The sequence below is a fragment of the Anoplophora glabripennis genome, unplaced genomic scaffold, assembly GCF_000390285.2.
Source record: "Anoplophora glabripennis isolate ALB-LARVAE unplaced genomic scaffold, Agla_2.0 scaffold915, whole genome shotgun sequence".
Classification (NCBI taxonomy): domain Eukaryota; kingdom Metazoa; phylum Arthropoda; class Insecta; order Coleoptera; family Cerambycidae; genus Anoplophora; species Anoplophora glabripennis.
Genome location: NW_019416989.1, coordinates 21,421 through 35,871, shown reverse-complemented (window position 1 = coordinate 35,871; position 14,451 = coordinate 21,421). Strand labels below are relative to the sequence as shown.

At 34.8% G+C, this 14,451-nt stretch overlaps 1 protein-coding gene across 1 annotated transcript; it reads left to right on the top strand.

Annotated features, from left to right (window-relative positions):
* The first annotated feature begins 12,876 nt into the window (after nt 1-12,876).
* LOC108915236 (protein mothers against dpp-like) lies at nt 12,877-14,184 on the top strand. Its single transcript, XM_018721210.1, has one exon. It carries the CDS (start codon nt 12,877-12,879, stop codon nt 14,182-14,184), a length of 1,308 nt encoding a protein of 435 aa, XP_018576726.1.
* The last annotated feature ends 267 nt before the right edge of the window (nt 14,185-14,451 follow it).

Here is a 14,451-nt window from a genome sequence, read left to right as displayed (position 1 = left end):
TATCTCTCATTTAAAGACACATATTCAATCTTCGCCTGACTTCTTTGTGGGCTGCGTTTATTAACATTTCGCCGTTTAACTCATTACAGGCGTTTGTAATTTTTTTCTTTCAAATGATTAATATTTCGCGAAGGTGTTTTGTAAACCTTATTTTTTAAAACCGCCCATAAAAAAAATCGAGGGTGTTAGATCTGTTGGCTTTCCGGGCCACTGAATAGGTCCATTAAAACCCAATCCATTTTTCTGGGAAAGTGTTATCTAAATATTGCTGCATTACTCCAAAATGGCCTTGGTTTTGGACTGGATTTACAATGTGAGGATTTTCAATGGACCAGTAGTGTTCGTTGCGCCTGATTGGCAAACCATTACTGATAAACCGACTTTCGTCTAAAGAATGTGCCGAAAAAGGTTCTGATCAACAGTTTCTACATTTACTACAATTTGAACTATAAAATTAAGTCTGTTTTCAATATGACGGTCAGGCAAATACTCCAAATTATAAATTTTGTAGTCATGATACCCATTGGTCTTTAAAATTCTTGAACGGCTGATTTATCCAAATTCAATTCCCGGCTAGCCTGCCGTATAGAATTTCGTGAATTTTGTTCGAAATACTGTAACAATCTAGCTGCATTAACATTGTTTCTTACCCTTCAGTCAATTATTTGATTCTTCTGAATAGAAAATGCATTTTCATTTCGTCGCTAGGTCGCTTCTAATCTTGTAAAGGTTCTATGATCAGGAATGAGGCGCTCTGGATCCTTTCCTGATATAAATCTACAGCTCTTCTTCGAAAGAATTTTTTTGTGACGCCTTAAATTAGCAACATATCAACATTTTGAAAGCACAAAAGTTATACGTTTGATGTTCGTATTAAGTAATGACAAGTATTTTGTGACATTTATGCACTTTAAACAACTAACATTCAGTTATTTTCCGACGACTACTCGATCCGCTAATGTGATTTTTAGGTGGTATTTCTTTTGAGACTCTTTTAGGACGATTTTGCTTATAACTTTTAAACGGGTAGAAATACAGAAATAATAAAAGTTTATTAGAAAAAAGAGAGCTTTTTAACAGGAAAACAACTATACAGATTTTGATTGCCACACATTAATTAGTCAATGAAGCTGACTGATTCGTAGATATTTATTGAAAAAAGAAACAGTTAAATTCCAATAAGAATTAAAAAAACCTATAAAATGTGGTGACAAGTGCATTTTCGGACGAAAGTGAATGATTATGTTCTAGAAATTTGTGACGTTTCCTTTGGTTTGAATTCTCTTTGGCACGACAAATTTCCAAAACTCCTGGATCTTTCTTTTGAGATTAGGAATTGTCCTTTATGGTGTTACAATGTTTCAATTGCATTTAGGTCGGGGCTGCTTGACGGTCAGTTCAAGACTTTAATATTGTCTCCAAACCATTTTCTGTTTTGCCCATACGACAGAGGATGCACCATCTTGCTGGAAAATGAAATATCTGTCGCCAAATTGTTCCGATGCTGTGGACCATAGTGGACTTTCTAAGATATCCAGATATTTACCTGCGTTAACGCTGCGTTGATGAACTCTAATCTTCTACCCCCTTTGCCGACCTCCCCAGATCAGGACTCCTTGTGGAAATTTCATTGTATACGTTAAACACTCCTTGGGGAAAGCTTGTTCTGGTGGTTCATCAACAACAGTTTGTTTTTGCTTTCGTTGCTTCTAAGGATACTGATGATACAAACGTAGTCAAAGTTGTGTATCTACTGACAACAACTTTCTCTCGATACGTTAATATCTATTTCTTGATTCCACACCACGATTATTTCTCTCACTTCTTTGGCGTTTGTAGATGTTAACAAAAAGTTTATGCCATTTTTATTACTTTTGACAATCGACCAGAACTTTTCACGAAAGTTTACACTATCAGTTTTTCAGTAGTACGTCTTATTTATATCTAAGATTGCAAATTTCTGTATGTTTCAGCATTGTTTCCATCGATTTCCCTCGCTTATATTGTTGACGTATTATTTCACGCATTTTTTGAAGGTTGCCTAAAGTTCACGTCATAGTTTTGTACAACACTGTTTTTGGTTTTTGTGCAAGCTAAGCATAATATTAATGTGAAGGGTTTACCGATCAAAATAAATTTGAAAAATAGTTACCGAAATGTTATCTAAATTGGTTGTATAATGCACGGCAGCAGAGGGGTGGTTTGCACGAACCAGGCTCCAGGCTGTCGGCAAAATCCTTTTGCCGACAGCCTGGAACTGCAGTGTAGAAAGCCTCAACTGCTCGACGAGGACGATGAATTCGAAATAGTGACTGAGCGCGCGGCACGACGCGTCGACTGAGAGCCAAACAACTGAACTGAGACTGACAATACGTAGACTTAAAAACAGAAAAGCCCCCGGACCCGACAATATACATAACACGACACTTAAACGACTACCACACAAGGGCCTCATGGCCCTACTAAACAGACTAAGACACTACCCTACCCGCTGGAAAACAGCAAACATACTCCTTATCCCAAAACTCAACAAAGACCACACCTTCCCATCCAACTACCGGCCCATTAGTCTGCTCCCGGCTATGAGCAAAGTGGTAGAAAAAATCATCCTAACCCGCCTAAAAACCCACTCCCAAGAACTGCGAGTCATTCCAGACGAGCAGTTCGCCTTCCGACCCAATCACTCCACCGAACTCCAAATCCTTCGCCTTACCGAGCACATCACGGCGGCCTTCAACAGGGGACAGTACACTGGTGCTGTCTTCCTGGACGTCGCAAAGGCCTTCGATACGGTTTGGCATGAAGGCCTACTGATGAAAATGCTCACTAACCAATATCCCATATCCTTTACCAAACTCATAAAATCCTACCTACACCACCGAAAATTCCGCATACAAATCCAAGACTCCCTTTCCACTACCCGTCCCATGGAAGCCGGTGTCCCCCAGGGCACCGTCCTCCCCCCACACCTATACACCATTTACAACTCTGACATCCCACATCCCCCCAACACCAACATATACCTATACGCCGACGACCTGACCATCACTTCCCAATCCGTTATTCCTAGATATTCCGCCTCCCTCCTCCAAAACTCCTTAGACCAACTTGAAACCTGGTGCAACAGGTGGAAAGTCAAAATTAATCCCAACAAAAGTTCGGCTATCCTTTTTACCAAACGAAAAATCCCACAAAACCTCGATAGACTGACACTATCCCAGGAGCCCATCTCCTGGGAACGACAAACACGATACCTGGGCGTGACGATGGACCAGCGTCTCACGTGGAAACCGCACATCGTGGAGACGGTGGCGCGAGCGAAGACCACCAGGGCTAGGCTCTATCCCTTACTCAAAGGTGGAAACACCCTCAGTTTAAGGAATAAGCGAACGCTTATCAAGGTGGTACTTCAACCGCAGCTAACCTACGCCTCCACGGCGTGGGGTCACGCGGCAAAAAGCCATTTGAAGTCACTACAGGCTGTGGAAAACATAGCCCTCCGCCCGGCTACCGATGCGCCCTGGTACGTAAGAAACACTGACATATTACGAGACTTACAATACACAAACGCTACACAGACAATAAGACAAATAGCGGAAAAACGGTTTGACGTAGCCGCTAGACATGACAATCCCCTCCTCAGGCAAGCCGTTGACTACGTACCCGACATGACCGACAAACACAAAAGACCTAGACACCAACTTTTTGACCCTGGGTGACCACTCCATACATCCCCCCCCCTGCCCGCTAACCTTTTCTGTTTCAGAAACCGCCAGGATTAAGAAACAGACAACGACAGACACACACACACACACACACATACACACCCCCCATACCCACCTTACCCCTCCCCTCATACCCACCTTACCCCTCCCCTACCGCGCTAGCCTAAGGGCCACTTTAGCAAACCGCATCCCAGGCTGCATAGCATAGCCGCACTACCCTACCCAACCATACCACACATAAACATGACACCACCCCCGGGGGTTTACACAGACGAGCAGGCGAAACAAGAAGAGCGCCAGAAGAAAGGGCCCTAGCCGACGGGGCCCAGCCAGGACAAAAGGAGGTCCCACAAAGCGCCTACACCGGCCGCATTTGCGGTCGGGGTAGACGACGAATGGGGCCCACCTACGAAGGCTGTCCAGGCCTACACGAGATAAGGCAGGATAAAGAGGGATAATCCCTCTCGATCCCAAATCATTGAGGCCAATTTCTAGCCATAGAATAATGGCGCGGTTGTATAATGAAGATACTATTGTAGAATACGTTTATTCTAAGGTTGTGACATTCTTGAAGAACAGAAACAATTTTTTAAAATGTTTCAAGAACGCGTAAGGTTCAAACTATTTTATAAGGTGATGCCTACATTTTACACAACTATTATTATTGGTGGCAAATCTTACAAATATTTCAAAACCAATAAAATAGGTAGGTACCTATAACAAAAAAAACATTAGTCGCAAATGAGAACATACCACGAAATATCTTTTGTCTAGGACATGCGGATAATTACAAAAACAAATCGTATAAAAAATGAAAAACCAGAGGCGTGCGACGAGCACACCTTTAGTGGCGTAATCAGATTCCAATTTCTGGTCAAAATATGAGCTTAACAAACGTTTTATATTTAAAATAAAATTGGAAAAAAGTTCCCTAAGGCATGCCTCCTACGTTTTCAAGAAATAAAGCGTTTTGGGCCATATATATTTATTTTTTATTTTTTTTTCCATTCCCATTTAAAGAACAGGACAGGAGTTGTCTCGAACAAAAAAATGTTCACTTTAATTGCAAGTGATCACCTTAATTTATCTTACTATACATTTTAAATTATTTATAAGAAGAACTCACTCACTTTAATCTCCAGTAACTATTTTCACAAAACCTTTATCTAATATTTATGTTATGTACATATATTTGTATTTCCTTGGAACATAATAAATACTACTGTTTTGAAATTCAAGCCGTATCGTAACTTAATCAAATATTAATCTGGTACAGTTGTAAATATTTTAAATCAGTAGATAATGCTTTACAATGTCATCGAAAATTTTAGCAGTAGTTTCCTACATTGTTTCCCGATAGGACGAATAATATATTAAAAAATAAAGGGAACTTTTTTTATAAACTTTACAATACCCCATTAAATGGCGTTATCCACCAATTTCAAATAGTCCGGTCAATCTAGACATTCAAAGATACATATATTTACAACAAGCTGAAAGTGAGTAAAATTGTTCAAAACATAATTAAAAATAACATATTAAAATTCCTCATCATTCCGGTACTAGGAAAAAAATTTACTCGAGGTCAAAGGTAAAAAAATGGGTTTTTCGCGATTTTCAGCTAAACGGTAAGTTTTATCATAAAATTACTTACTACAAAAATGTAGATCATGAAATTATCTATAAAAAATGTGACAATACTTTTTTCCTAAGAGCCACCGTTTCTGAGATATAACGACTCAAAAAGTTGTAAAAGTTGTAATCGTCATAATATGCATAATAATATGCATACGCCATAGAAATCCATGCGATAGAGAAGGATGGCTATAATGAAGGTGTCTAATAGTAAATTGTTTTCCTAGTACCGGAACGATGAGGAATTTTAATATGTTATTTTTAATTATGTTTTAAACAATTTTACTCACTTTCAGCTTGTTGTAAATTTATGTACCTTCACTCTTATTTTTTGGTCTAATTTGACCGGACTAAAACAATTATTAAGATATCTTAAAGGTCTTTCAAAATATCTTCCTCATATTTTAAACTTAGAGTCATGAGGTTATTTATTCAGGCAATATTATTTAAATTCTATTTGTTGGGTAGAGGTAATTTTAGGGAGTGACAATCACTATTTTACAGTGAACTTTTTATTTTTACCTCAGTTTAAAAAAATTAAGAAGAATATTGATCTCATCTATTAAGAAAAAATATACTTTAGTTTAATTTTCAAAGTAGAACCGTTTCCGAGAAATTCAGATATACTTATGAAAAAAATTGAAAATATTTGAAATTTGTTTCTCTTCAACGAAATAAACGCGGTACAGTTTTAAACAAAACATTTGAAAATTAAAACGCATTAGGTATCTTGCAATTTTTTAATTTTTTAAAGCTATAAATCGACTAAAGTGTTTGTTTTATCGAAATATGTGACGTTTAAATGCGTTTTCATAATAATTAAATAATAAATAAACAATAGTACCTCATACATCTTTATATAATAGTCTACGAGATTAGTATTTTTCAAAAATTAAAAAAAATGTATAAATAAAAAAAGCTTTCTAACACAATTATGTTCTCAACATGTGTGTCCAAATGTCAAAAGTCTAATTATTCTAAAATTTTGTCGAAGAAAATACTCGTCCATTTTCGACACATTGTAATGTTACATTTTGTACTTGACTGTAAATTTCGCTTAATTCTAAGACACGTGTGCAAAATTTTCATAATTTATTCTACGACATTTTTCTAAGAATTCTGTAATTTTACAGGTACTACCACAAATTTCATTTTGAAGGAACTTTCTTGGAGTTTTGCACCAAATTATTATGAGCAACCCAAAAATGGCCCGTAAAGGTTTATAAGTCCTAACTAGAAATTTACATTTTTCCAATTTTAGAAGTAATTCTTGAGCAGGTACAGTTACTTTCAATTTCGAATATTGCATGTCTCAACAGAGCCGGACTGGAGCCGGCCAGTGCCTGGTATGAAAATTGTTTTGTAGAATACTAAAAGATGTTTAATTCCATAAAAAATGTATCAACCCTTTGCAGATTTAGAGGGATTCAGTTTGCGGTAGTGTTAGCAACATTATACTGGACATGAAGATGATATAAGCACGTCATTTTTGTATCAGTTACGCTTTATCCGACAGTAACTACAATTTTCAGAATTGTAATGGGACAGCCTATATTTTTTGCTTATTATATTTAGACTAGGGTGGATTTGTCGAAATATCCCACTCCTTGGATGTAAGAGGGGGCAAGCTAAGTTTTGCTGGAATACCTTCAGTACAACTCACATAATAAAAGTGTAGATCGCTAGATCTGGGCGAGGTTCGAAACATTTTCAAAATTGTAAAAATATTTAAAAATTTTTAAAAAATACCTATTTTATCCGAGTTTTTTACTTGTATCTTGGAACCTATGCATTTTGGACGAATATTGAAGAGGAAAAAAAGTTTTAGAATTTAATTTTGAACATTTTATTGTTAGTTAGAAATGTTTAAATTTATTACCGATGTTGCAAAATAGCAATAATTGATGAAAAAAGGCAAAATAATAATAATAAAGGCAAGTTTTTTGGATAATTTTTTAAAAATATTTTAATTGCTCCGAGGGAAATCTAATTTTGGTAAAAAAAACTTTAGTGTATAATAATACAATACACCAATTTTCGTTAAAATCGGTTCGATAGTTTTCGCAAAATAATTTTTTGAAAAAAATTTTGAAAAAAAAATTTCGAATATTGAAAATGTTGCACAGCCTCAAATAATGCATCTAGATACTTGAAAATTGTTTCACATAGAAAAAACATTACATTTATCAATTGCAACTTAGTTTTTTTCAAAAATTATAATTTTAAAGTACTCGGAAAGGCGCTTCTTTTTTTTTTAAAAAAAGTTAAATTCCGTTTATTGGTTCTCGAGATATAAGCGGTTTATCAACATTTACCGTTAAAAAATTGCATTATCTCGGCTTCTAATGTATCAATTTCGATCTTTTTTTTTAATCCGATGCCTCGCGAGCCAAGGAATTCGAATATCGTAATGCCAACTGTCTAATTTCCACATTTTTGTTATAAACAAAGTTTGTTATTTATGTATTAAATATACTGTATATTTTACCCTATGCTATTGCATTTTTTCAATGAAAAAATTTGTTTACCTATATATTTTAACGTTCTGAATATGAATATATTTAGTTATAATTATTACAATTATTTAAATAATTTTTGTTTAAACAAATTATTTTTTTATTTGGAAATTAATTTTTTTGTTAAATACAGACAAAATTAAGAAAAAATAATACCTACTTTAAAATTATAATTTTTGAAAAAACTAAATTGCAAATTGATAAATGTAAACTAATTGTTTAAAAATAAAATAAAGGGTGTTAATTTTAAAAATTTATTGTGGCAGTCCTAATCAACCGATTTCAAAAACCATTTGAAAGGTTGAGCGGCCTTTTCTATGTGAAAAAATTTTCAAGTATCTAGATGCTTTATTTGAGGCTGTGCAACACTGAATATTCGAAATTTTTTTTTCAAAATTTTCTTCAAAAAATTATTTTGCGAAAACTATTGAACTTATTTTAATGAAATTTGGTGTAGTGTTTATTCCTACTCTAAAATTTAAAATTAGAATACCCTCGAAGCAACTTAAATATTTTTAAAAAATATCCAAAGAACTTGATTATTTTACCTTTGTTTCATCAATTATTGTTATTTTGCAACATCGGTAATAAATTTAAACATTTTTAGCTTACAATATATTGTGCAAAATTCAATTCTAAAAGTTTTTCTTCTTCAATATTCTTCCAAAATGTATAGGTTCCAAGATGCAAGTAAAAAACTCAGATAAAATATGTATTTTTAAAAATTTTTAAACATTTTTGCAACTTTGAAAATGTTTGGACCTCGCCCAGATCTAGGGATCTACACTTTTATTATGTGAGTTGTACTGAAGGTAATCCAGAAAAAATTTGCATGCCCCCTCTCACACCCACCTAAAACAGATCCGCCCTGGTTACGTTTTAAACGCTTCTATGCTGTTTTCGTCACAATTTATTTAATTAAAGTACAATTTTTTTGTTTCCAGGAGTGTCTGTATTTGAGGCAAATCGCTTTATTTTGCAGAAAAAAATTATTAAAAAATAAGGTGTTTTATTGCACGAACGAAAATGTAATTCATCTCGAATAGGAGAAGTAGGGTGTCCGTTTCAAAACTGGCCATCTCCAGAAGAGAAAAAAAAAAACTCTTGTTTGATGTTAATTCACTTTTTCATTTTACTCACGTCGATATTTCTTGAAGGGTGTAAAAATGCCTCAGAACTGTAATTTGTTGATTCGGTCCTGTCTACCGTCTACCTGCTTGCGCTACGAGGCACACTAGGGTAGATATTTGCTAAATTGTGTTGTGACAGTGGTAGGTCAGTTATTCACTATCTAAGCGTTGTAGTGTCGATACAAAATAAAACTTCTAGTTTTGTGATGTGTGTTCTATTTATGGATTTATCGATTTTCGTGTTGTGAGAAAATTTGCCAGATTTTCTGTCAGTGTAAGTAGCAATCACATTGTAACAGTATTAATAAATATTAATAAAAAAACATTTAGTAACGTATTTAGTTTGCTAGCAAAGCTAAAGCGAGACAGATATTGTAATAAATTAATCAAGAACATTTTAGGGAATGTTTTTAACAACTTATATTACCTTGTAAAAACAATAGTATTTTTTTGTTGCCAATAAAACATCAAGGAGAACTCTCGGACTGGGTCGCACCAAAAGTTAGTCTTTAGCAAGAATTTAATGTATTTCTTTATATTTAAATTTACAAGAATATTTGTAGACGCATTGCTTTAATAATATAATATCATAAATAAAATAAAGTTAATGAATTGTTCATTTTCTTAATAATAATTTAAAATGTTTTAATCAGGTTCAAAAAGGGTAGTTTTTTCAGTATACAAAATTTGTTTGATATATACTTGTATATATTACGCTTAAAAATGAATATGAAAGTGCAGTCATATTTTAAAAAATACATACTACATAGGAATATTTCGGGTAATTTAGGTATAACACTTACAAATTGCGTTACTCTTCTGTTTAAAAGTGATTAGGGATGTAATGTGATGTACCTACTATATTGAAAAGATTTATTGAAAAAAATAGAAAAATAATTGACAACTTTTTTAGAAGCACACTACATCCACTGTAACAATAATCCACCATTCTCTACTACTTCTGTCTTAAAAACCAAACACGAAAAATATTTGTATCTAAGTTTATCCTTCCTTACATTTATATGCATTTCTACAAATACTTGAAAGTGGAATCGTTCTGTCCAGTCCCACTTCAATTTTAACTGACTATCATAACTAGGCTTAGTGCGGCGCAGAGTTTAACAGGACCGTAGTCAGATTGCGAATGTAAATATTAATATGTTTACAGAAAATATGTCGCAACATAGTGCTATTACCAAAGAGCAAGGCTAAGTAGAGGATAAAATACCTATATAAATTTAAATGACTCCACCCGATAAACCTTGCGTTGAGACAAGGCTTCCGTGGCATATTGGAAGGAGTTAAAACATATTACCACGTGCGTTTCTAAGTTTTCTTTAGTTAAACGGCGACGTTTATCACTTCTTAATATTGACTTGTGTAGGGAATATAACCGAGCAACGTCTACTGTTGACAACGGACAGTATGAGAAATTGTTGAACTATACAGGGTGTCCACACTTATCGGCGCACTAATGCTAACTCCCTTATTATTGGATATACGAAATCGATTAAATTAGCAAAACAATTGAGCATCACGTTTTCATAATTTTTTTAAAAATATGTTTTTTAATGGAACATCCTGCATATATTTGCATATTCTAAAAGACAAAATTATTGTGAACAAAAAAGTATTAGTACATAACTCTCTTCAATTGAAAAATAAATGAGAAATAGGCATCTGAAGTTTTTCACACTTATTTCAATGAAATTCATGTCGGTAACGTCAAAAATGTAAATACTAAAAAAGGTACTGTGACAACAATAAAATCAAATTGTAAAAACAACTGTCAAGTTAATAATTTGTTGGATACTTGTTGTATCCACTAGTCTGTATAACTTATTTATGTTTCTTTAGTTTAGTTTAGTCATTTAGAAAAATGTGAAATGCTGGAGGCATACCTTATTTGCAGAAAAATTCTGTACGATCACTATAATATTACCAAGTAGACAATATTTTTTAAAATTCTACAGATATTTTAAAAATGATGTAGCTACATTTAAAAAACAAGGGAAAAAACTATTGTAATAGATGAAGAAACAGAAATCAATGTGTTAGCTTATTATGAAACGTTTCCAGATAAATCCATCAAAGATATTACCAGAGAATTAGATGTCAAGAGAAGTACAGTCCACAAGATTTTAAAGAAGCACCAATATCATCCTTTTAAAAAGATTTGGGTACATACCCTCGTAGCTGGAGATGCAGAAAGAAGTTTGTTTTTTGCAATTGGTTATTAAGCGTCCAAATAATTACAAGTTCATTTTGTGGTCCGATGAATCTAATTTTTCAAATTCTGGAATGTGCAACAAACGCAATCAACATTATTGGAGTCAAGAAAATCCTATAACAGGGGATCCACATTATTTCAGAACCGGTAACTTATTAAATACAATATTTGGGCAACAATGGATGGGGACAGTGGCATCAATCCGTTGGTCAGCACGGTCAGCTGATTTAACGCGGCTGGATTTCTATTTATGGGGTTATTTAAAGGATAAAGTGCATAGACAGCAATACAATAATGTGTTAGAATTAGAAAATAGTATTAGAAACGTTTTGGGAAGCATTGATGGCAGAACTATTCAGAGTATAGCGCGCAGTGTTATCGTAAGGGCTCAGAAATGTATTGAACAAGAAGGCAACATTTTTGAACATTTATTAATCTAACACTAACCTAATTAGTTGTAGTTTTTTTACTGTTTACATTTTTGACGGTACTGACATTCATTTCATTGAAATAAGTACATGTGAAAAACTTTAGATGCCTATTTTTCATTTATGTTTCAATTAAAGAGAGCTATATATTAATACTTTTTTGTCCACAATAATTTTTTCTTTTAAAATATGTAAATATATACAGGGTATTCCATTAAAGAAATGTTTTTTCTTAAATTACGAAAACGCAATGCTCAATTGTTTTTTCGACTACACCAATAGAATCGATAGGAAAAATGCTGCTAGGTTGCTACTTTAATCGATTTCGTATCTCCAATAATAAGGGAGTTAGCAACAGTACACCGATAAGTGTAGACACCCTGTATATATTATATATATTGGCACCTTATATATTTTTTATATATCATCCATTATATCAAATTGTTCATTTAGGGGCAGTCCATGTGATTCCAGTTTACGGAATTACGGAACTTGGGGTTCTCTAGTTTGTTTTATGGAATATTGCTTGAAAGAAAGGCGTCTGTAAGTTAATAGAAAAATACAGTCTTCAGCGCTGGACAAGGCATAGCTCTTCAAATGTTTTGTCACTTTAGTTTTGTAACAAGAAATTATAATGCGTTCATATCACACCACAACATTTTAAATAATTTCCGTCTATTTCTTTTCAATTTTGGCATTTTACTTCACTTCCCCCCCAACTAATAGTTGTTAATGTAAATTATATATTTATAAATAGTTGCTTAAATACAATGCACAGACGACGTAAAAAAGAAAGTTTACGCGACACCAACGCGCGAGTCAGCTGTGAAGGCCACCGACTCCAACGCCGGCTCTGTTAGACTCTACACGTGCACTAAGCCTAATCATAACCTCAAAAATACGTCTCTTATAATATAATTGTTAGAAAGCGTAAAAGCACTTTTACAAGGTGTCCCAGAAATAAATGCTAAAATTTTTTCCACATTAATTCATCTAAAGCAATATCTTTTATCTATTAATTTTTTTTGAACACTTAGATACATGTTTGTCCAGTATTTTTTAGTCATTAAAATAACACTAACGAGTCTCTTAAAACAATATATAAATAATATAAATGTTTTATGTAATGATTCACTACGTTAAAGTTTTTTACGAGACCCATCAAGTGTTGACATTTTCGTTTCATCATTTTTATTTTTTTATTTTAGCGTCATGGATGTCGCTGCTGCTCACAGTTCAAGAAGGGGCCCGATGTCGGTTGTAAATAACCTCTTCTCATTCACAAGCCCTTCAGTGAAACGGCTATTGGGTTGGAAGCAGGGCGACGAGGAAGAAAGATGGGCGGAAAAGGCAGTCGACAGCCTTGTCAAGAAACTCAAAAAACGGAAAGGAGCTATAGAAGATTTGGAAAAAGCTTTGTCTTGCCCAGACACCCAGAGCAGATGCGTAACGATTCCTAGGAGTTTAGACGGCAGACTGCAGGTGTCTCACAAAAAGGGTTTGCCACACGTGATTTACTGCAGAGTGTGGCGTTGGCCCGACTTACAAAGCCACCACGAACTTAAACCCATAGAGACCTGCCTGTACCCGTTTTCCGCAAACCAAAAGGACGTGTGTATTAATCCTTATCATTATACGAGGGTGGAGACTGCAGTTTTACCCCCAGTTCTGGTTCCTAGACACAACGATTTTGTTCCTGGCCATTCTCTTCTTGCTTTTCAGCAAGTATCGGAACCGTTGATGCCTAATAACGTCAGTTATTCACCCAATGGTTTCGTTTCACACCAGATGGGTCCGGCATCACCCGCGTCTACGATTTCTAGTCCAGGAAGTCCTCAGTCTTCGTATTCCAATTTGTCCGAAACACCACCACCCGCTTATAGTCCCAATGACAACGAAATTCATTTGTATCAAGGTCTACCGCATTGGGCTTCCGTAGCATACTACGAGCTCAATTGTAAAGTGGGAGAGACCTTTCACTGCAATTGTACTTCTGTAATCGTAGATGGGTTTACGAGCCCTTGCAACAATAGGGTGAGGTCCCGTTTTTGCTTGGGACAGCTCAGCAACGTGAACAGAAATTCTACAATCGAGAACACAAGGCGTCACATTGGTAAGGGGGTCCACATATACTATGCCAACGGCGAGGTATACGCAGAATGCTTGTCGGAGTATTCAGTTTTTGTCCAGTCGAGAAACTGCAATCAACGCCACGGATTCCATCCATCGACAGTATGCAAAATTCCTCCGGGTTGTTCTTTGAAAATATTTAACAACGCTGAATTTGCTCAGCTGCTTTCACAGTGCGTTAATCATGGGTTCGAGGCGGTCTACGAACTGACCAAAATGTGTACCATTCGGATGAGTTTCGTTAAAGGGTGGGGTGCGGAGTATCATCGACAGGACGTAACAAGTACGCCGTGTTGGATCGAGGTGCACTTACATGGACCATTGCAATGGTTGGACAAGGTGTTGACTCAGATGGGATCTCCGCATAATGCAATTAGTTCGGTATCATAAAGATTACAGCTGCCAAATATTCCTAAGCTTATTAATTTATAAAATTGTTATAAAAATGTTATAATCGTTTACGTGTGTTGAAAATTATATATTATATGCAGAATATGAAATACATCAAATAATCTAGAATTGTTTTAATGCTTATAGATGTATGTAAATTGTTATACTGGTGTCAGGTTATTGGTTGTAAATGTCACCCCTTAACTTACTAAATGATATAAAATGTTAAATATGGTGTAGCTATCGACGAAAAATTTTTTATAGACA